General features: G+C 36.9%; 1 protein-coding gene and 1 long non-coding RNA gene across 6 annotated transcripts in view; both read left to right on the top strand.

Annotated features, from left to right (window-relative positions):
- Positions 1 to 473: 473 nt before the first annotated feature.
- LOC139733004 (uncharacterized) overlaps positions 474 to 22994 on the top strand; it is a 156432-nt gene continuing 133911 nt past the window's right edge. For 3 of the 5 annotated variants that reach the window (XM_071643845.1, XM_071643846.1, XM_071643843.1), the window contains exons 1-4: positions 474 to 531; positions 16918 to 17616; positions 18887 to 19017; positions 19306 to 19568. In XM_071643845.1, coding sequence (XP_071499946.1) covers positions 17434 to 17616; positions 18887 to 19017; positions 19306 to 19568 — 577 coding nt within the window. In that variant the 5' untranslated portion in view covers positions 474 to 531; positions 16918 to 17433. Of the gene's footprint in view, positions 532 to 16917; positions 17631 to 18886; positions 19018 to 19305; positions 19569 to 22994 lie in introns of all 5 variants that reach the window. The other 2 variants (XM_071643844.1, XM_071643847.1) reach the window with 2 other exon arrangements.
- Positions 5733 to 8313, top strand: LOC139732971 (uncharacterized). Its single transcript, XR_011711057.1, has 3 exons — positions 5733 to 6833; positions 7456 to 7562; positions 8175 to 8313. It is a non-coding gene; the product is annotated as an uncharacterized lncRNA (long non-coding RNA).

Below are 22994 nucleotides of genomic sequence, written 5' to 3'. Positions count from 1 at the left end.
AGATTTAATTACCTTGAAGAAAATCGGCGATTCAATACAACTTTACATATCTGAAATGCGTCATTCGGTTGATCTCGTTGAGGGATATGCGTGTAAGTCAGTATGAAGATATACCAGGCTGCCAACACGCTCAAACAAGCATACACAGTGCAGCATTGAGGTTGTAGGGAATCGCTCGTGAACTTTGAACTAAGCGCGTCATTTACAAAAGATGCATTCATTTAACTGGGAAAGGTAAAGCAAACAAAAAAAAAAATCTTAGACATGGTCATGCCCTTGTGTGCATTAGCCCCCCCCCCCCCCCCCTCACCATTTTAAGATATTAGATTGTAATGAAATTTGAGCAACTTATCACAACCTCTCACGTAGCTGGTATAAAACATGACTAAGATGAAAGAAAAGCCACACACCCCTCTTTGGAAATGGTATCGTCCACCAAAATTACATTAGGATTAGAGTCTTGACGTCCATATTGTACATTTCCGATGACATGGAGGCAATAGTCTGACTCTTACACTTCATTTCTTTCAGGTAAGAATAATAATAAATTTTTACATCTTTTGTATAATCAATATTATGTCTTCCAATGTGTGATGTGGTCTAGCATGTGGTGACAGTGAGTGTGTTTAATCATCTACTAGGAGATGGAATAAGGAGGGGAAATTTTTCCAGTTCTCTCCAACAAAGAAGATGTGGTCCGTAGGTTCAATACTATATACACGTGAAAAATGACCCGAGAATCTCTTCTTTTCTTTCTGTCACGAGCATGAGTATTTTCATCATGTAGGTCCTACGTTGTTTGCGAAAGGATATTTAATTATGACGTTACGTTACATAAGAAGACACGTCGTGTGCATGTGTTTTTCAAGTCTGTGAGCCAGAGTAGGACCTGCAGTGTCCTACATGAGAATAATGTCATAATTCCATTATTCACGGCCAAGTCTCATTCCATAACGACAACGTATAGAGAAGCTGGAATTGTCCCTTTGACCCCTGTATATTTCCAAAGAGCACTACACGCACGCTCTTTAAAAACATTTGCCTTTGTTGTGTTTTGTGGCCTGTTGCAAAAGGTTAGTGCATGTATACATTGTAAAGTATCCTTACTTCCTTGTTTACGTTTTTGGTATATCAAGTATCTACCTATAACTGAACTTGGCAGACGTGCAGTTAGCCTTCTGTTCGAAAGGGAAGAGCTCTAAATCTGTGCCTGCATGCAATCATAGTATATTAGGGAAGACACTACATCAACAGTATAAATATAGATTGACATTTTAGACAAATGCAGTGAAGTATTCCTGCAATAAAATGAACACAATACTAGTTTTTGGACATTTTGGTATATAGTGGTGAGAGTATTATTGCTGAGAGTCACAGCGAATCTGACTTTGCCTTGTTAGGTCCCAGTCGAGTCGAGGTGTGAAATTTACCAAATGTAGGAATGCAGGGAAACACTGCCTGTAAAGGCTTACACTCGTAATTGCTTTTTACCAATAGATTAAACTGTATGACCAATGCTTCTCTGTAGTGAAGAATTCATAATGTATATAAACTTATACCCCGTATATACTGTCAAAATGACAATTTAAGAAAACATATTTTAATTACATCTTTGACAATTTCTACGGGTTGTAGTCATGTCTATGCTAATTACACGATGTTCATAATTTTGGATGAAGGCATTTAGCTGTTGTATGATTGACTTCGTGATATTTCAAAAACAAAAATTCTTGTAAAAGAGAATAAAGAGAATAAAGATGATCGAAACTTTTTTTTTCCTCAGGGCTTCATGCTGATGGATATTTATCCAGTTAACATTTACTGTGTTAGCCTAATCCTGTCTCGAAACAATCTAATTCTAGACAAACATATTTATTATTTCTCTAATAGCATTCTCACACCATTTTTGTATCTGTAAAGTTTTTTCTTAATGGTTAAACACACAAACATAATTAGTTGTATACACCGTCACGAATTAAATGACAACGCTCTTTTCACCAAATGGACGACGTGTTTCCCCACATCATAACTTGAACATTTCAATGTTGTTATGCTATAATATTATACAATGTACATGTCAATGTGATTTACCATCATTATATGAAATATACCTGCTAACAAACTTCCGTGTGCTTTTCTACTTTCTAAAAAAAAAAATGGTCCCATTCGTAATCATCAGGACATTTACCTTCTGAGCACTAATTGAATAATCTCTCAGAGCAAACAAATGAAAACAAAGGCAAACTAAAAAGAAAAATGTTCTCTAACATTGTGATAAGAGAATGATGATCATTTCTTACTGAAATTACTCGATGTTTATCATTATTTATTTTCAATTACAAATTGAATAAATTGATATTTAGTGGGTACACCATATAAACTAACTGACATTTTCTGGTAATTTGTTTTTCTCTCCCTTAATCTAGCATAATAGAAACCAACAAGTGATGTGTTCTTGTTTATGCTCTCGGAGCACAACCGACATGATGATATGCGCATGCATCTGACCTCTCTTGTCAAAATGAAGGTCTGGCAGTTGAATTCATGCTGGCACAAGCGGTCTGAGCCCTTGTCGTGATGTTATCATCTATACCTATCATTTTCCTTGGTTAATTTCAGTAATAACCATGTCTCTTCGTAAAAAAGCTCATGTCACTGATCATAAAGTTTCAACTACAGCTTCAATTGCCTAAATGTTATAAGGTAACAGGACGTAATAGAGCATTGATACTTTCACAATGGAAGTAAGGTGATACTACTGGCCATTTGTTTGTAGTTTTTTATTCGAAATCAGTGGCACAATTTAGGCCTACTTAGAAAAACTTACTTAGAAAAACAGAAATCTGGGCATGTTGCCTAAAACTTTACAATCAAACATACGCCATAAAATCAAGCATAGGCCTACGTCAGTAATTAGCCACTCGAAACTTAGTACTCAGAGAATTCTGTCTTATTTTCTAACATATGTTCGATCTCAGCTTTTATACAACAGGGCCCAGGTTTATTAATTGTCAGGATCGGAAATTTTATCCTTCCCGTACGTTTAATGAGGTGGAGGTCTCGGAATAAAAGAGGAACACTGTTTGCCCGAAATCCTCGCCTGTCACGCTGCCATGATTATTTTGAATTCTACCATTTTATCTTTACCTTGATTCTTCATCATTGTTAAGTTGAACAATGTATTGTCCGATTTACGTTTCCAGACTGATCTGATCTTTGGACTGTGGTGTGGAATGTCGAGAAAAGAAATAGTAGACCAGCCAAACCTCAAAAAAGGCTCTAGATAAGGATTCGACAGCATTTTTTGTTAATGCTCCGTTCTCATACTGAAAGTCTTGCAAAAATACTAAGGAATAGCGTACGGCCGGATGTCAAGCGTACTTTTGCCGAAAAATGTCATTTTTAGCCCAAAATTCAGAAGCATGTCAAAAATCACGATTTTGATTTTTTGCTTGCATTCAATTCATATTTGAAAGATCATGAGTTTCAATTGTCCCTTTTAATGAAATTGCAATTTAAATGTGTTTCCTTAGCATTTTAAAATGTCATTTTGTACAGCCATATATGGGGCTCTCAAATGTTTGGGTGTTGTTTTCTCGAAATAATATTCACAGATTAATTAACGTTCTATAAAGTTTGTTTTTCCAAGCTAATTAGATGATCTTCCAAAAGTAATTTAATGTTTTATAAAACTACAAATGCTTCTTTAATTGAATGTGTCAATATCATTTCTAGTTTTCTTGAAGAAATTTTTACTTTTAATAAAAACTCTGAACATGTTGGAACTCAGAAAATGCATTTTCGAGCATTTTCCAGTAGCCCCGCGCGGCTTGTGTGCGCGCAAATACTTAATACGTGTGCGTACGTCTATTAGCTACAGGTAAAATCTCTCGCGCGAGAGCAGCATGTTTCGCTCGGTCGTTGAGTTGGAAACGTGGTGATTGAAAAAGGGACTATTTCCTTCGAATGTAAGTATAAATTAGTAAATAAATACATAGTTTTTTTATTGCACTGTATAAGGGAACTTTAAAATCTGTTTTGATCCAACAGTTAGATGTACAACTTTGATCTGAGACTTGGTAAATATCAAGGTTCAAGCGCTAGTAGAATCTAACGTTAGGCCGATGTCTTATGACTGTATATCGCACCGATCCCGTGGGCATGCCTACCACCCCCCGGGCCGCCGCCCGACCGTGCCGGCGGTGCTTGTTAGTGGAACACCGATTACTAGTATTCCGTAAGGCACGTCTTGACACGGTGCGAAAAGAGGCCTACATTTATCGGTCTACGTCTAGATTTAGGTGTCTTGTTCGTTCCATCTAGGTTTCTAATCTATGGCCTCATCACATGCAGTTAGACTGAATCCTCGTCTAACGTTAGGTCTAATCTAACCCCGGGACGCTCCGTATACACAGTTACACACTGTGGGAGCGTCCTGAGTCAATAGAGTGCTATATCGGTAAGCTTGAAAAACATACACAGTCTGTCACAGATTTTCGCACCTCCGTAGGTTTCGAATATCACGAGGAAAAAACGTACTTTTATAGTATACATAAGATTCTTATCTAATTAATACCCTTCGTTCACCTTGTTCTTGTTCACATTGGTCCAATGATCTTGAAAAAAACGTTTTTTTCACGGCCATATACGGGTCCGTAGTCCTAGCTCCCCATCCCATTCACCATTTTCGAAATCAGTATGCAGTACACTGCGCACGTAAATATTCATGTGCTGGCGGAGTCGCAATGCGTTTAGCCTTCTGACAAGGCGTGCGCGCGCGCACCCACCCAGAAAGCAACGCAATATACAGCGAGAGGGTTTGCCAACAGTATGATAAGGCCTTGCCACAAAGCTACACGACTTGATGGCCAGCGCATGCGCACAAATCTCAAATCCATTTACTGTACAAGATGTAGTTCTCCCGAGTTCCTCTCGACCGAGTCGCATTTAACTCATCAAACCGAGCAGAAAGGGACTATTACCAGAACCAAAAGTTGAACGCAGTCAGTCTTCAACATTACATTTTCACCTGTAAGTCTTCATATTGCGGAATTTTTGCGATTTCATATTGATTTTTAGGCGCTATACTTCGCCTGTCATGATCATGTCTGCTACAATGCGCAGCCCCAACACTGCGTGTTGGGGCTGGTCGCAGTTAGGTCTAATCTATCTAACGGTTACACTCTCTCTAACTGTCGACATTTGTTATCGTTTTATAGGGTAGGGGGTTACTGTTCAGTGTTAGATGTAGGCCTACGGCTACGCCTGATATGCCAAACCCAAAACAATTATTCAATCGAGCTAGGCCCTAATAACAATAGCACTAGAATTAGCAGTTGTATAGACAGTACAGGCCCACTACTAGTTATACTACTAACGTTAGATGTATTTGTAGGGCTAGAGCCAGGTCCAGGGCAAGGGACTGTAGTCTATACAGAAGGTGAACATGTAGACTAGATCTACGAACGTTTAGAGTCTAATCAAATACTAGACCTGTATAAAATCTAGCAGGTCTGAAGTATAAATAGCTGGCGTCTAGAATTAAGATCTAACCTTAGTCAAGATCTGGGCCACTGATTCTACCTAACGTTAGAGATTTCTAGTAACCCACTAGATATCTAGGCAGTTTTGTTATAAAGACCCAGCTAACAAGACCTAGCTAGACCTAAGTTTAGACATCGAGGTTCTAAAATCTATGCATATATTTTATATAGACCTCTATCTAACGTTAGACTAACTTTTGATCGAAGTAAAAGTTAACGTTAGATCTAACATTTCTAATTCTATCTTGATCTAACATTAGAATATCCTAACATTAGCTCTAACATTAGCACTAATACTAGTCTCTAGAGCAGAGGTTTAAGGTTGACTCCACTCTTTATGTAGACAGAAAGATCCGTCTGTCCGGAGGACTCTTTTTATATTTTGCCATTAACGCTGTCTACGGGGATCCGTGAAGCCAGACGCAGTCTCCGCGGAACATTCCCCGACGGACAGATACAGACCGATCTTTCGGTCAACTCTTTATGGTACTGTAGACCTACATGGGTTTAGAAAAAGAGTCTAGGATTTAGGCCTAGGTGTTTTATATATAAAAGCTAGTCTACAACAAATAAGTGATCTTGCCATTCGAATATGCCCGAAAGAGAGAGAAAGAGAAAGTGTTCAGTCCTGACTGCCAACCTCTCCTATCTGTGAATCATTTACATGCACTCTTCTAGTTTACAAATAGCCCGACCAGACGCTGTAAGTATGCTGTCGCGACGTAAATACGTACAGCGACTGGGCTGTGTATAATAGTTTACAAATAGATCTAGTCAAAAAGGAACTATTTAGAAATGTCTTTGCTCATAAGTACCAACTTCTCATGTTAATGTCTCATAGAATAAAGGTTCATTTGAAGAAAAAAAGAATTAAATATTATATTTTTAATGGAACGTTTATACTGACTCACTGAAACCTGAATATCTTTCTTCTTTTTTAAATTTTCAAAAAGCTGAAAAAAAAATCACATCTCAATAAAAGAGATTTGCATGGGGAATAAAGAAAATTATGTCAATGCCAAGATGCCTTTTCAAAACAATCAAATTTCAGATTAATTTTTTTTTTGTTCACTGTTAGCTTATAATGCTCTGCTTTAAAGATGAAAAAAAAATATTTGAGTCATGTTGATTTCTGTTTTCAGCTAGATGTACCAACAAGTGGACAGACTGAGTCTTGTCTTCAAACTTCGCCAGAGAGAGAGAGAGAGAGAGACATATCCTGACTTGCCAAAATCTAATTGTAAAGTCTGAGCTCTTTCTACCTGCAACAAAGTGCAGAACAACCAGAAGGTAAGAAACGGTAAATGTCTGAAATACATTATAGCGGTCTAATTTCAAATATCTTTTAAATACTAAGTTACTAAGTGCTTGATTATCAAATGTATCAGTTCAGTGCCCAGTTGAAAATAATGGCAAATCTAAATACATTCAGTATTGAATATTCCTATTCCATTTGAATAAGTTGTAACAAGGATGTTTTCACTTTGACAGTTGCATTACAATACAATGTACAAGTACTTTGCAAACAAAGAGAGGAAGAATTTTATATCTCCATTTATATACAAAGGGGAGCAAATCTATGATCAAGTGTGTATTCTTGTTTTCTTGTAAATTCATTGCATGTTCTATTGCAGAGGATCATATGAAAGAACAGTATTCTATCCACTGAAGAGGAGATCATGATATAAAAATCAAATATAAATGTAATCAAGTAAGATATTATATGTAATGGAATATTTCTCAACCATGTCAATTGGAATGGCGGTGGCACAAGTGTTTAATGTGTGCACAGATGAAAATACGTCTGTAGTCTCAAATCAATTTACTTTCCATTATTATTATGTTGCGTTAAACGCAGGTATGACGTAAGGGTAATGTATGCTGTGATGTATTGTTCTTTATTTTTATCAAGGTGTCAGCAACAAATGGACATGCTGAGTTTGAGATCACATCTACTAGAGTGAGGGGGAGATAGAAAGATGTCTTGACTGCGATGTTAATGCCCTTTCCAGCTCACAAGTAAGTGTCAACGATTTGAAATTAGGAATGTCATCTCATGAATACAAACCGATTTATGCAAGGAAATCATATCCTAATCCACATAAAAATGAGAGCATGATACAATCAGGTATTTCTGTACAGGAATTACAGGTGTCAAGATGACTTCCATCCTATATAATTCATTTTCAGTAAGATACGGCTTTAGAGCATCAAAGATGACAATAATGACATGATTAATGTATTACATGTAATACAAATTAATGTTTTTTGATTGATTGATTTTATTGTTCCACATTTCAAAACATCAAACATGATACGATCGATTGAACATAAGATTGAACATAGCGTCGTAATTACAAAGAATACAAGAGAAGACAATTTAACAAACAGGAAATGTGGGGACTTACTAAAAATCAAAGCTTGTAATGTATAGGTCCCTGTATATATGAAAGTGTTGACAGTGACCTGAAGATCCCAAATCTCATACTAAGGGATTCATGAGATCATGATGATTAATTCTCTTTCATGATGAATGTGTTTGTTTTTGGTTGCAGTATAAGTACATGTATCATGTTTCACTCATAAAAATGCTAATTTATTTAAGTTTTCATTAATCATATTTTCGACCAGAATTAGCACAAAGTGGACAAAATGGACCCTGCAAACCACAGCCAACTACGGACAAGAGAGAAAAAGAAAGAGACAGATGTCCTGACTACCAACTTCTAATCTGTGCATTCTGTACTCTATTTCGAAAAAAATACGGGAGGTAAGCAATAATGCATGTAAAATGTAAACCCCAAATAGGTTGGAATATTTTGTCAACCCTTTGACATCTTCACCAAATTTTTGACTGTCGATCGTTCATTGTGAAGAAAATTAATGCATGTTTTGCTAAATGAATGCAGTATTGCATATGCATGTAGTCAATCACTCCAACAACCAAGATTCACATGAATTAACGCTGATTATTATTTTTTTTTTTTTGAGCCTCTGTCAAAAGGGGGTTGCAGGAGTCTTTATGTTGTTGCAGTCATCCATTCCCACCGTGGCACATCTGTCCTATTCTCATTTTGCAATAACTTAACATGTACTCAGCAGATCATCTTCAAATTTGGTTTTATACAGAAGAGATAATTACCTGGGCCTTTTAGCATTTTAGTTTCTGTTGTGACTTTGCTGTTGATTGTAAATTACATGGAAACCCTGATTTCTATTGACTGTAGAGTATTGCTACCATGGTATTGTATTTACCTTTGGATGGCAAAGTTACCATAACCTCTAATCAATTTGACTTTGATTAGTTATGGGGGTATTGATGTGAAAGGTCACAGGGTTATTATATGCACGAAATTGTTGAATGTATCCAGTTGCAGTATCAGGCAAGCACTACCTTGAAATTCTTTTGAATGGAATAAAAAGCTTAATGGAAAGAATTGGATATTTGGATCATGAAAATTTCCTACATTTTATATTTCGTTTTGTACTCACGGTTAAATTGCTACAATTAGGATCTACTGTATAAAATATACTTTACCGTTTTAAGGACACACTACATATGGAGGAAATCAAGTAACCGTATATTTTTAGCGTATATGTCACTGTGTCTTCACCAAAGATTAAAATGCCCATGTCACTTTTCTCATCAAGTAAAGACAGATACACCATTCTTTCTCTCTCTCTCTCTCTCTCTCTCTCCAGAAACAGCCCTGCCAGGCTATCCGGTCGGCATCCAGATTCCGTATGAAGGATGTCATTAGAACCTGAACTTACATGTGGAATGAATCCATCTAAACTTCTCAAATGTCATCACAATGTGCTTTCAGGACTATTATAGAAGTTGAATTCAGTTGTACATATGAAAGACTTGTGTATATATTAGGAATTTCTACTAATCCAGATTAAATGCTTTTCTAATCTTTTGTGTTCTTTTTTTTTTCTTTAGTGATGAAGTAAAACAAGGCCTGATATCAAAATGTGCACAACACTATTTGGCAAACAGAATTTACAATATGATTTGATGTAGATCTTCTTCCAATTTTGATTGCAGCATTATATGGATGAGGGATGGTCTACTTTTGGTTGAGATGGGGGCTGAGATGGAGATTTTGTGAAATAATGAGAACACTGTTATGAAATATTAAAGAGTAAACAATACCAAGAGGAATTCCAAATTTATTTGCTAAAAATTGGTTTTGAAAAGGCTGAGATGTACAAAAACAAAGAGGTCCTAATAAAAGTGTGGCGCCCATTTAATTATTATCATTCTGTGTCACTTATTTAAAAATTTCTCGGCCGTTTCAAAACCAACAACTTTAATCAAACAAACTTCAAATTACTCTAAAAATTTGATGTTCTTTCATATTTCATAAATTGTTTTTAATTTGCTTGCAAAAAGTTAAAGTCTGAATCTCCATCTCAACCAAAACTATACCATGCCTTCGAGACTAACAGTTACAAGCCGCATACTAGTAGTTCATGGAAATTGATCTGTTATTTCCTTTGGAGCCCAAACGCCAACATTTTAATCCTGTCAGAATGGAATGTCTTTTGTTTTTGTTTTTATGGGGGGGGGGGGTCAACAAAAGGGAAGTGAACTTTGCCTTTCTTCATCAGATGGAGGAAAACATAAGACATGTTGGTCAGAAAAAAAAAAGAAAAAACTGCACGTTGAAGTGCTTAAAAAGAGAAAACTTCACAAAGGAACAGTTGGTGAATCTGAAGGGAAATAGCACAGAGCGTGTTTTTTCTAGTTTAAGATATAAAAGACATAAGTAATAGGTTTCAATCCAAACACCAAGTACAAGAAGTAGTGAAAAGAATATGATCTGGTCAAGATGTATGTTTAGCCACTTTTTTTCACATGTGCCATAATTGTCATGATGTTGGTAATACTGTAATATATGTTAGCTATTCAGGGCCCCAGCAATGTATTCTGGTACTTGGAATAAGGGAAAGTATTAGAAGGAAGCATTACCACACGCGTGTTGGAGAGGTGATTTCTTTTTTTCTTCACTGAGAGACGAATACTCAGTACATATATCTTACCACACTGGTCTGCAGAACACAAAAATAATATCAGACTAAAAGTAGAATCTAAAAAATTTGGCAGTCATCATTCTAATTCAGTTGTACAGTGACGAAAGTGCAATGCAACAGCATACAGTCATAATTAGCTAAGATATGTAACCACAAACTGTGAAAAAGATAGAGATATTGAAATATTGCCTAAAGAAAAAAAAATCCAGCTGGTGTAACGTTTGTGATGGTGGACACATAGTATATGTCACATTTTAAAAAAAAAAATGAGTTTATTAATGCAGTTAATGTAGTCAGCGCAATTTGTATTGTTGATTTTCAAAGTCTTTGGATGTATGTCACAGAGACTTGTTCATGATAAACATTTTCACTGAGGACTCATTCTTTCTTAATGCTTTTAATCATTTCAGAAGATTGCTTTAAGATGGAATTTTTGTTTTTGTTTATAGATATCCACAAATCGAGACTGAGGTTCTTTACCTTTCAAAACGAAATACTGTTGAAGACAAATAATTATTTATATTTTGCAGAATTCAAGCATGTTCTTACTGTGTATGGTATTTTTATCAGCATTTTGGTAACCAGCAACATAGATGTCAAGATCTGCTATTCTAGTACGCTCATGGCAAATCATCATTTAAAAAAAAGAGAAATTGCCTCGTTTACTGTTTACTGTATTTCATTTTGTGTTGATATAGTCCGTGAACGCTGTTTGAGACGGTGGTTGCGGGCGTGTGTACATTGTGTAGTACGTTTTGTTGGTTGACTGGGAATTTAGAGTGTTGGTGATAACTAAAATGATTTTTTTTTTTCACAAAGATGTGATAATATAGCAAAAAAAAAAATCGAATTGCAAACAAACAATAATATTTGTTGTACTTACATGTCTGCTCTAAGGACATAGAACTTGGCCAAGTATAGATATAATCTGCACTATAGAATCTATGATTTAACCGACTTAATGATGGGAAGGGGAAATGAGGCTGTTTGCATTGTACGCATTTCAATTCTACTTCCTTTTTACTTCTTGTTTTCTTTTTTGAGGGTGATATTTGCCTTACTTTTTCACACAAATATCTGGGATACATAATATTCTAATGTCGCCGAATAAGTGTGCGTTCCAAACAACGTTCATGTAAACAATCAACCATCATAAAAGAAACATTTAGTAAGTCTTCTGCGGGAGGATAGATCAAAATAAAATGCAAACACCTCGCCTTAGAACATTATAAAAGTAAAAGTGATTTCGTGCCTATCCCTTGCAGGGCTGCGTTTCAAGGTCTGAGAATGCAAACTATAGCATGTATATTGATAACCATGAATTCCCAAGCATTCACGGGGGGAAGGGGTGAGTATGCATGATGGGAGATTTGGTATCGTAATTTCTCCCAGTAAAACGTGATTTGTTATCACGGTTTCCATGACAACCATTTCCAAACACAGTAAACAATTTGTATATAAGTCTTAGGTTTCATTGTTAAACATAGATTAGTTAGATGGATACATTTTTCACACACACACACACACACACACACACAAAACATGTTTTAACACTTGCACGTTTTACAATCATGAATATTTGAAATTTTCAGGAAGTGACCTAATAATGATCAGTTGCCATGGTAACAACACTACTGACCACTCCCCTCTTTGTATTTTTTTAAAGCAAATAAGCGTATTTCAGTCATATCAAGGTGCCACAAAGGGTTTTTACAGTCAGCTATCCAACCTGTCCATTGACTTCGCCGATTATGTAAGATAAATACCTACACTCACTATAGCATGTACAATATATATGGGCCTACACTATACACTCGATTTTCCATTCAAAATGCGCGTCCAGAAAAAATACATCGTCCCATTTAAGATAACATAAAACGAGTTATCTTTCGCCTTATCTTATAATTTCTTTGCTGCATAAGATATCAGGACATGTATTATATTTCGAGAAAATAAAAACTTTTGAATAGATTGATTTAGGTAGCTTAAAAAACTTTGACATATTGGTAGATTTTACAAAGTACAATTTTGAGTAAATCACGGTTTTATGTTTCATTGCGCCATATATGTGCGTGTAATATTCTACATTCAAATGTATATTAGTCAGGTTCTAAACTTGAAATGGAAGATAACACATTTCTAGTTTGAAAGTTACTTATCAACCATTACTTATTTCGATAAAAAATAAAAATCGTGATTTTTTACATTCTTTCAAATTTTGGGCTAAAAAAGGCATTTTTCGGCAAAACAGCGCTTGACATCCGGCCGTACGCTAAACTTCAGTATTTTTGCAAGACTTTCAGCTGGGAACCTTAGCATTAACAAATTTTGCCGTCCAAAGTAAAAAAAAAAATCGTCTTGGCTGGCCTACTAGAAACGTAATGCACAAAGGTACAAGATGTGTCTTGTACTTCGTTTGAAAACATATCTCTCAACGAATGAGGCAGAAGTGAAGACGAGACGAGAGGATAAGCAGGGGGTTAACATAGATGTTTATGGATGATGTAAAAAGCTTGTTATTTGAGCTCTGTTAAGGCCACCGCACACTACACGATCAGACTGGTCTTAAAGTCTTAAGCCAAACTGGGTCTTAAGACCAGTCGTACGACCGGACACCGCTCACTATACGACCCGATTGTGAAGCGCGCGCAGTGCGCACTGCGTGCGCTTGCATTTTACTGCATTGTGAATGGCTGAAAGCCTACGACCAGTCGTAGAAATTCACCATGTCAAATCTCTACGACTGGCGCTAAGACCCAGTCGTACGACTAGAAAATCGCAAGACTGTGACGTCACACTTCTAGTCTTAAGGTCTTAAGACCGGTGAATCGGGGCAAAATCGTGTAGTGTGCGGCGGGCTTTAGACACCCACACTAGCTTGTTATGCAGTCGTCATAATGTTTTCTAGCATCCCCCTTTCAAATATTGTTATCATCAGTTGTCATTCCATGTAATATCTTTGTTTAGTTTTTTTTTAATGTCCTTCTTCCATTTACTTGAAATAGGCCCACGTATTTCCTCTATAGCCTCGTTAGGTTTGTGCGTTTAACAGTGAGTGTGTTCTGTTACATCAACCCATTTTCGCTAGGGAGGTGAAATAAAATGTTACAACAAATAAAACCAGAAAGAGAGTGAGAGGGAAAGATAATGGTAAGGCAACATGAAAATCTTCAAGGGGGAAATGAGATATCGATGGGAAAAAAGGAGCAGAGAAAAGAAACTGAGATTAAGAATAAAAAAGAGGAATTATTCAAATATGCAAAAACGGAAAGCAAGAGGAACTAGAAAAATTAGGGGAAAACCGAAGTAGCAGTTTTATCATCGTTGTGATGACCATCGAGAAATCATATGCAAGAGGGAAAGTACCTACCTATTGCCCGACTTCTTTGGAAACCATCACCTTCACTCCTTTGAACAGGATTTTCCAGTGAAAAAAAAATCTGATCCAGGAAGACATAATTATTACTGTAGAGAATGTGATTGTTATTACAACTTTAGCAATTTCGAGACATACATTCATTGAAATGAATAAATTGTCAAATATTTTTGTTGATTTCATCACGCATCTAATGATATGCTTTCGTGTAATATTTATCTATTCTTTATCTTCTCACCATTCGCGATGTACTGTGGTTTTACCTATACTGCAGCTGATACAAGACAATAATGAGATCGATTTAAGAGTACTGATGTAAAACATTATGGTAGTGATGATGCGATCTTGGATTTGTTTAAACAGAGGGAAAGAAAATAGCAACAATAGGAATGAAGAATATGAAAATAACGAGTGGGAGAGAGAGAGAGTCACTGGAGCGATTTATCTGGTTTCACTCTCCGTTAAAGAGAAACGCTGTTTGCACGAAATTCTCGCATGTCACGCTGCCATGATCATCTTGAATTCTGCCATAATATTTGTCCTGTCACGCTACATGATTATCTTGAATTCTGCCGTTATACATTTGCCTTGATTCTTTCGTTGTTATAAAGTTTAGCAATTGTCGGATTTATTTTTCTAGATTGGCTTCTGATCACTACAGGGGCTGTGGAAGGAGCTGAGGGTTCCAACTCTTTGGCTCTGAAAAAAAAGAGATAAACAAAACAGAAACTGAAACAAACGAACTAACGAAAGAAAATCGCGGGGGGTGGGCAGGAGGGAACATAAACCATTAACCCACTCAACCACGAGCACTTACCCCTCGCCCCCACCTCAGCCCCCAAACTGACCCCCCCCTAAATATATATAAATATATATATATATATATATATATATACATATATATATATATATATATATATATATATATATATATATATACATGTCATGCATTGGACTGTTGTCTATATAAGTGGGATGCCGATTTCCGAAACTTAAAGCAGGAAGGCACAGACGGCATATTGCATATTGTTACTACCCATAATGTTTCTTTGAAACCTCATTTTTCTCTTTTCTTTTACTTTCTTTCTTGTCTGTTTAATGCTATCATCTTCATTATCATTGTCATCATATTTCAAAAAAGTTGATACTGACAGAAATAGTCTCAATATATCAGTGTTTAAATAGGTATATAGAGCTATTCCACCTCCATGGTTCAACAGGTCCCGGAATTAGCTTGCAGATGTTGAAATGCAAATTTCACCTATAGCACTTCGCTGATTAAGTCTGTAAGTAGAAAATGAAGTATTTATCAATAAATCAATCAATCGTTTGGTATGGCGTGATATTATTTGTCCTCTACTATATTGATGAAAAATAGTGCCTTTTTTTTCTGGACCTGACTAGTTTCAATCTCTTGCCATTATTGTGGATGTGTTCATATCATATGAGATAAGCCCTACATCGGTGTATATAATTATATTAGAGCACCGTGCCCTTTGTCAAGTGATTTTGATTCAAAATCAAAATCATTTGACAAAGGGCAGGGCGCCGAAAATTTGTGTGTTCGTCAAATAAACTGTTGGTATTGTAAACATGATACATGCCCATTTCTGGAGTTTTGTTCTACAGTAATTATTGATAATGTTATTTGAGCAAGACGTGGACTACGAATTAATTAACAGATATATTGATTGATTGATTGATTGATTGAGTGAGTGATTTTTTGACTGATTAAATGAATGAATGAACGAATTAATGATTTATTGATTGATTGAGTGATTGCATGCTTGCTTGATTGATTGATATAAACAGACATACGCATTAATAGAGCGTAGATTAGACTCATAAACGTGAAATGTACAAGCTACTGGATTCAGAAAATGTTACTTCGTCAAAATAAAATACAAGCGGATGCATACATAGATAAGGAAAGGCGGGAGCGCCGATTCAATTCTAATATTTCAGCTCATAATTGAGCAGCATGCTCACTGAAATAACGTTCATCCATTTATTAGATTTAATAATGTTAATAATAATAATAATAATAATGAAGTCTTGTAAAGCGCCGGTATCCGCCAAGTCAGGCGCTCATGGCGCTTGCTCCAAAATAGATATATAATTCAGCTTAAATTTCATGGGTGCACCGCTTGTGATATGAAATAATGTTACTTCTTCATCAAAATAAAAAAAAATGTTCTTCATCAAAAAAAAAAAAATGTTGTAGGCAATATGTATGTGTCGCGATTGTTAGCTCCACCGTGGGTTTTCTTTTTTTATTCTTCTCTCTTGCCTTTTCCGGACAGATTTTTATACATTTTTTAATGTTTATTCTTTTGTAAAAGGGGATTGCTATGGTTATAGAAAGTTCAAATGCCATCCCCCCTTCCCTCGTGCCCCAAAATTCGACTTCTCTGCAGTATAGCGTAGAGATATATAGAGGGTGTATTTGAGTGTGCAGGGTATATAATTATGTGAAGGGTACAAATGAGAGCATAACATGCCTTAAATTAATTATATTAGTTTTCATAACATTCCTCGCTGCTGATGGGCCTCTAAGATATTCTAATGATATTCTTATACATACACCAGTGCGTGGTCAGACGTGATTAAACTGTACAGGAAACAGGAGACTTACCGTTTCGGGTTGAAATTTTTTGCCAAATCACTATTCAATAGACACATTCATATTCAACGGCGTCATAATTTATTTCCTCCTTAAGATACATGTTTTGTCATCGGTGCTCGCTCATCATGTCCTGTATTATCACCTTTTCATTGTTCTGTTAGATTTTATAAGTTACAAGAGAAGTGTTAAAGTCGTTTTTCATATTTGATTGGCATTTCACACAGCCCTACATTCAATGTACAATGCACTAAGTGATTGTATTATAATTTATACTACAGTGAAACAATGAACTGTTAACACTCATGCTTGTATTTTTGTTTTCTTTACCGTAGCTATATGTTTCTGGGAAAAGATTGCAACCATGATCATCAGCCTTGAATCTGGGGTTGAGAACAAGACTGGTAAATGATTGAGCTAGTCGTCCACGACTATTCTTGAAGCTGGCAATGAAACCAACCACAAACATTGTAAGGCTCTGTGGCCTAACCGAACCCGGAACTGGCACGTCACGGAATTGAAGCGGCACGTGTTATTCTCCAAAGGTCATGAAGAAGCTATCTCATGTGACATGAAACAGACTGGTCAAGAAACGAATTTTAGTTTTTCGGATTAAGACTTCATTGCCTGGGGAGACATCTCCTTCGACATCAGGCTTGTTTAGACGTGACAATTCAGTCTGGTCTCCTCTGCAACTTTTCCAGCCATATCATGAGCTGGTTTCGTTTCAGCGCGAGCCAGAAATTGGAATAAGGTTTCCAAAATCTTACAGGACTTTCTTAGTGTTCAGGAATACTTGAGATACTCTTCAAGGTACACTACCACATCCATGCAAATCCTACAGTGATACCATGGAGTCGAGTCTTTTGCCGGCGTTAACAAATCAAGATTTTTCCCCTTCAAGAGGATGGAGTCGAATTCTCTTTTGTTTCTGTCCTGATACGACTTTTCAACCCTTCGTGTCGTTTCATCGGAGGTGTGTGTGGATAGGAGAAAGGATGACTTACCAAGTTCCGCGTCTTTCTCAGATCACAGTAAGAAATCTAAGGTAGCTTTTGCAGGCTATCAATAATCTACAACCACTATTTCTGAGGACATAGAGTAAAAAAAAGTCAGTGTGGGATACCAAGACTGACGAAACTCGGTTGAGTCTGTTCCACGTTATGACCCGTCAGTGGCCTACCCTGAGGTGTCTGACAATCTTTGATTCATTCGTATAATATGTTCAAGTCTTTGCATTAGGTGCTACAAATATAGATTAGTTTTATCTGCCGCTACTCTGCTCGTATTATTTTTACTATCATCGTCAATTTTCTGATTATGTAGAAACATTTCGGTAGCCTATAAATATTTTTTAGACAAAAATGATCAAGGCCGACCTTTCACGAAAAACGAAGGATGCAAATTGTACACGCGGATTGTATCTTTACGTGTTGCCCTATGGACAAAATGCCATTGTAACCCTGACACTGTGTACAGAGATATAAGTATTGCAAATGGGTCCCACAAATGGGTCCCTCGGAAAAGTTATCAAGTAGAGCCTCGCTTTCGTTGGCCTATGCATAATTAAGTTCCACCTTATCCGGAAATAGGGAACAATGATGCACGAAACATTGAATTCGATGAACCCAAAATAATTTAATCAAAAGTGTTGTAGCCACTATTCTAGATGCTCCGGGTGCGATATTCGTGTCCACTTATGAAACCATTTCTTTGTCTTATTCAAAGAGAACTCTTGAACCTGTAGCACTGAGTTATACTCGGTTGTATTTTTAGCACTTTTAGCGGCGAGTTGTCTCAGTCGGTAGCGCGTCTGCCTCACGATCACGCGGCCCAGGTTCGAACCCGAGTCTGCACTGAGCAATCTTGTGTGTAATCATACCGTCCCCTCTAGCAAGAGGCAAAACACTCTGTCCCTCGGATAGGACATAATATGGAGGTCCCGTGTAATTGAGAGAGTCACAGCTCATGCACGTAAAAGATCCCGCTTCATTCATTCATCGCAAAAAGAGCAGGGTGTTAAACCCGGTGAAGTGGTCCCACCTCACATCCAACTGGACCCCATGGAAGACCAGCTTAAAGTAGCTGAATATGGGCTATCCAGCCATCTTCCCAAATGGAAAAATGAACAAACATGTGTGTAATGTTTTCATTTTGTTTTCGTTCGTTTGTCACCATTGCATTTGATTGCGTAATGTTATCATGAATAATGATCACCTATTTCTGCTCTCTTTGCTCCTTCTCCCTTTCTCGTGTGCTGTAATTTTGATAAATCCTGTTCCCGTGTCTATAACTTGCGCTCAGCAGGGAAGAAGTCAGCACCAGGCCTACCCAAGATCCACGTTGATGTGTAGATGCTACATTGCATGCATTCGGCTAATGAGGGCGGGCGACATTGAATCTAACCCAGGCCCGAATGATGAGCACTCCGACAGGTAGTGTGTACAGCAGCTTTCTAATCAAAGCTCTCAGTGTCATAAATTTTTACATCCTTTAAGCTTACTGTATTTCTATGTATTCCTCATTCAATTATATCTGTTGGTTTTTTTTTTTTTTTGGTTATAATTTCGCATCGTCAAAAGGAACTTTTCACCCATACCAAATAATGTCTTTACTTTTCCTGTAAGACAGACTCTACTTTTTCCAATTGAATCAAACTGTGGGCTCTATGTTTCAATACAAACACGCATAACCGTTACAACTCGTCATTTTGTTTTCTGCAGCATCAGACTAGAGGGTATGTTTCTTGACTTGTGTCGGAAAATACCTCCCGCATACTACTACTCTTTGGGAAACTCCCTTGGGTTAAGACATTCGGAGCTACTCCATGTCGAAGAAAGGCGTCGGTTAGACAATCAGAAAATGCTGATGGATATTTTGTGCACATGGAAGGATCGACAGTCTCCTGGTACAGATATCGTCGGAGTGCTTTCACAGAAACTTCGAGAATCTGAGCTGGACTCCTTGGCTGACGAGATCACATCAGGTGACGTGATGTATATATACTTCTTTTTTTTTGGGGGGGGGGAGGAGGCGTTTTACCTAAAAAAACCCACCAAAAAACCATTATGCAATATCCAAAGTAACGGCACCTCATTCTCTGGCGGATATTTCAATGCGCTTGTGATGTCTAATAAGGTAATGACATAGGCTTGCGCTTAAATAAATAGAGTAATATGAGATGACATAATTCAGTGATCAAAAGTGCCCCATGAATTGCTTTTGTTAATTTGGTTGATAAGAACACACATTAAACTGTCCATTCTGATATGCACCAGGCTTATTCATGAATAACTATTCCATAATTTTATGAAGACTTACTCTCTAAAAAAAACCCGAGTAAAAATATTCACTTTTAAAGGAGTTAATACTAAAAAGATCACTCCTAAATCTTCGAGTGATCCTTGAGGTCACTCCAAAATGAATGAACATTTCACTCACAATTCAATCCAATTTCACTCTAAATTCACTCTTTTTTGTATTCACTCCCTTAACAGTGAATACTTTCACTCGACTTTTTGTAGAGAGTATCCAGTTGCTTTTTTTTTAATGCCGTGGTTACAAATTAAGTTCGAGAGGTCTGTAATGACGTTATATCTGCACATGCTTAGTTTGTAACTAATGTTTTATTCCAATTCCTTAGCATGTCATTATAGCCAATTGCACTTCTTTAATTTACTTTCCATCATGACAAAAAGTTCATGTGTTGGCAAACTACTGTTTACGAATAAACACAGGCAAACTGCTGTTCACGACTGTTGCCATTTATCTCTATATAGGGTCTACTTTGTTTGCAACGCTTCTACAACATTTTGATATGCATGTTATATACATGTATGCGTGTGTAGCAACATTTAATTTAATACAATTGATATCTTACACTGTTTTACAAGACCCGTAAGACGTATTTTATCGCAGGTATGAAAATCTTCGGTTATCATAATAATATTTGGAATGAGATTTAGCTCAACAACGTACGTCCTCCAGCATGGGTTGTGAGTCGTGCGTGAACTTTGTATATTTTCAACTTCTTCTCGCAAAAACAAACTTGAAAAACAAAAACTTATTTTCACCAAACTTGGTATAGATAGAATCTTAAGGCGAAAGGATCTCATTTGCAAAAATAGGAAGGATGTCAAACGACCCAATTTTAAGGAATTTTTAAAGCTCCTCTTCTGTAGAACCTGAAGTGATTAGAACTTTAAGGTAGTGCTATAGTCCAGGCTAGGCTCCATAGAAAGTGCACCTCACCTTGTTTTTTGATATACATGTATACAATGTTTTTGCATGGTTTCTTGTCAATTCGAGGGTGCTGTTTCCAAATCCGATTGATGCCACTCGCGTAACCTTCAGCATTTTCGGCAAAATGCAAAAATCAAAAATGGCCGCCAGATATGCTAATTTGGCCATGATAATCCCAGTTATGTCAATTTTATGACAAAATTCTATCAAAGTTTTTCAAATTTTTGTTCCTAGAGTAATTCCACTTACACATGCAAGAAATTTTTCATTTGAAGAGGCACATTTAGTCTTTCAAGCTTATTTTCAATTCAAAATGGCCGCCACTCTGTATTCATGTACTATATGAATGGCAAAAAATATGCATAGAAATCGAAGACGAATTTTCAGTCACATATCTTCACTTTTATCAAGTTTTGCATGTGCAATGCAAATCTGATGAGTGCCAATAGCAAAGCAAGCAAACAAACAAGCAAACAAACAGAAAATTTATTGTTTTTAGGCTTATTATATTCTTAATACAAAACTTCAAAATGGATGCCACTCATATACCCCTGCACAATATGAACGGCAAAGTGTACATGGAAATAAACAAAATTTCTTTTTTTTTCTGTCACTCAGGTACACTGTTTATCAATTTGTGTGCTGATCATAAATCAGAAGGTTGTTAGTAACAAAAGCTATTTTATTTTTTGATGCAAACATCTGAATTTGATATGTACCTCAATCTGAATTTTTCCCTAGGAATTTGGAAAAATCCGCCAAAGCTTGAATTGACACCAACATCAAGATTGTTTATCAGGAATTATTAGATATGAACATTTGATACTTACTTGCCTGGAGATGTTTAACAGCATAATAATCACTCTGATTTACTGAATTAAAAGGCTGAATCCTAGATGATGACACAAAAGAAAATTCCAATTACCTGTCCTGATCTACATTATCTAAAAGCGATATTATACAAACTTTTAAGTCCCCTTATCCGAGAAAGAATATGAGGCAGGGGAAAAAGGAAAATCAAATCTCTGAAATGAAATCAATGCCCAAAAGTTTTTCATGTTAACCAAGATGAATTATATATGGTAGATGAATTTTATCACCATTTTTTCGAATTGAATGTGTTTGCGTATAATTATGATGTCAAGGGAGACTCTGAGATCCCCAGTGCTGCCTCATTCTGAAAGCAGTGTTAAAACAACTTCACACTGCTTGTCTTTAATCTTCAGCACTTGGAGATTCAGGATTGCTCTAGGTAACCAGACCAGCTGTGTTAGGACTCTGAATGATGGCCTCCTTAATGGCGGCTGTAAACTAACTCCACTAGAGCTCTTTCTAACATATACATGGTGATATAACATTCACTTCACGTAGGAAGTTTGCAGATGATCTCGCCTTTACGTCTCATAGAAAGTCCTTGGATGACATCGGCCGAGTACCGACCTATCTCAAGACAATAGAGGACTACTTCACCTTCTGGAAACTTGCCCCAACCTTTATAAGATTATCATCAGACCCATGCCTTCCATCTTAATAACCATCTTGCCAACGCTATGTTCAAGGTAGCCCTCTGTGGCAAGCCTTCCTAGCACAGGCTAAGGAAGTCCACCCTCCTTCACTGGCTCTCGATCACTCTCCCTCACGCTGGAAGGAAAGGATGACAAGTGTCACCAGTGCCGTCAACGCATACCCTGACCTTCTAAACACGATAGCATGGGGGCATTTCATGAAGCGTTTTGTCTGACAAACTTGTCTGACAAAGCGCTTCATGAAATGCCCCCTTGAACAACCTGCCATCAATGCGTCTGAAATCCCACAAACCTAGATTTCCCTCCCGTAACTTGAAAGCTTTGACCCAAAAACAGGTTGGTGCAGATGCTGGTCTGATGTCATCTCTGATACCACCCAAGTTTCCTACAGCTATCTCTGGCCTGGCAACAAAGCCATAGGGCTTCAACGGGTGATGATCAAGCAAGTCTTCATGTCTTAATTCTGTTTCTATGGCAAATAATCGCCCTCTGACTCCTGAGGAAGTGCTGAACATGACCAGATGTGGTTGCAATTAAAGCAATTGCAGGACTAATATGCATCTTTACAATGAGAATTCTTCACATTTGGGGCTGATGTCGCCTGCTACCAAACATCCAATTAAAGGGTTCTTTACAGACAATGA

This window comes from Diadema antillarum, unplaced genomic scaffold (genome assembly GCF_040938485.1).
Source record: "Diadema antillarum isolate AM-2024a unplaced genomic scaffold, OU_Dant_1.0 seq00000459_RagTag, whole genome shotgun sequence".
Classification (NCBI taxonomy): Eukaryota; Metazoa; Echinodermata; class Echinoidea; order Diadematoida; family Diadematidae; genus Diadema; species Diadema antillarum.
The sequence above is the reverse complement of the archived record's forward strand: the minus strand, read 5'-3'. Positions and strand labels throughout refer to the sequence as shown.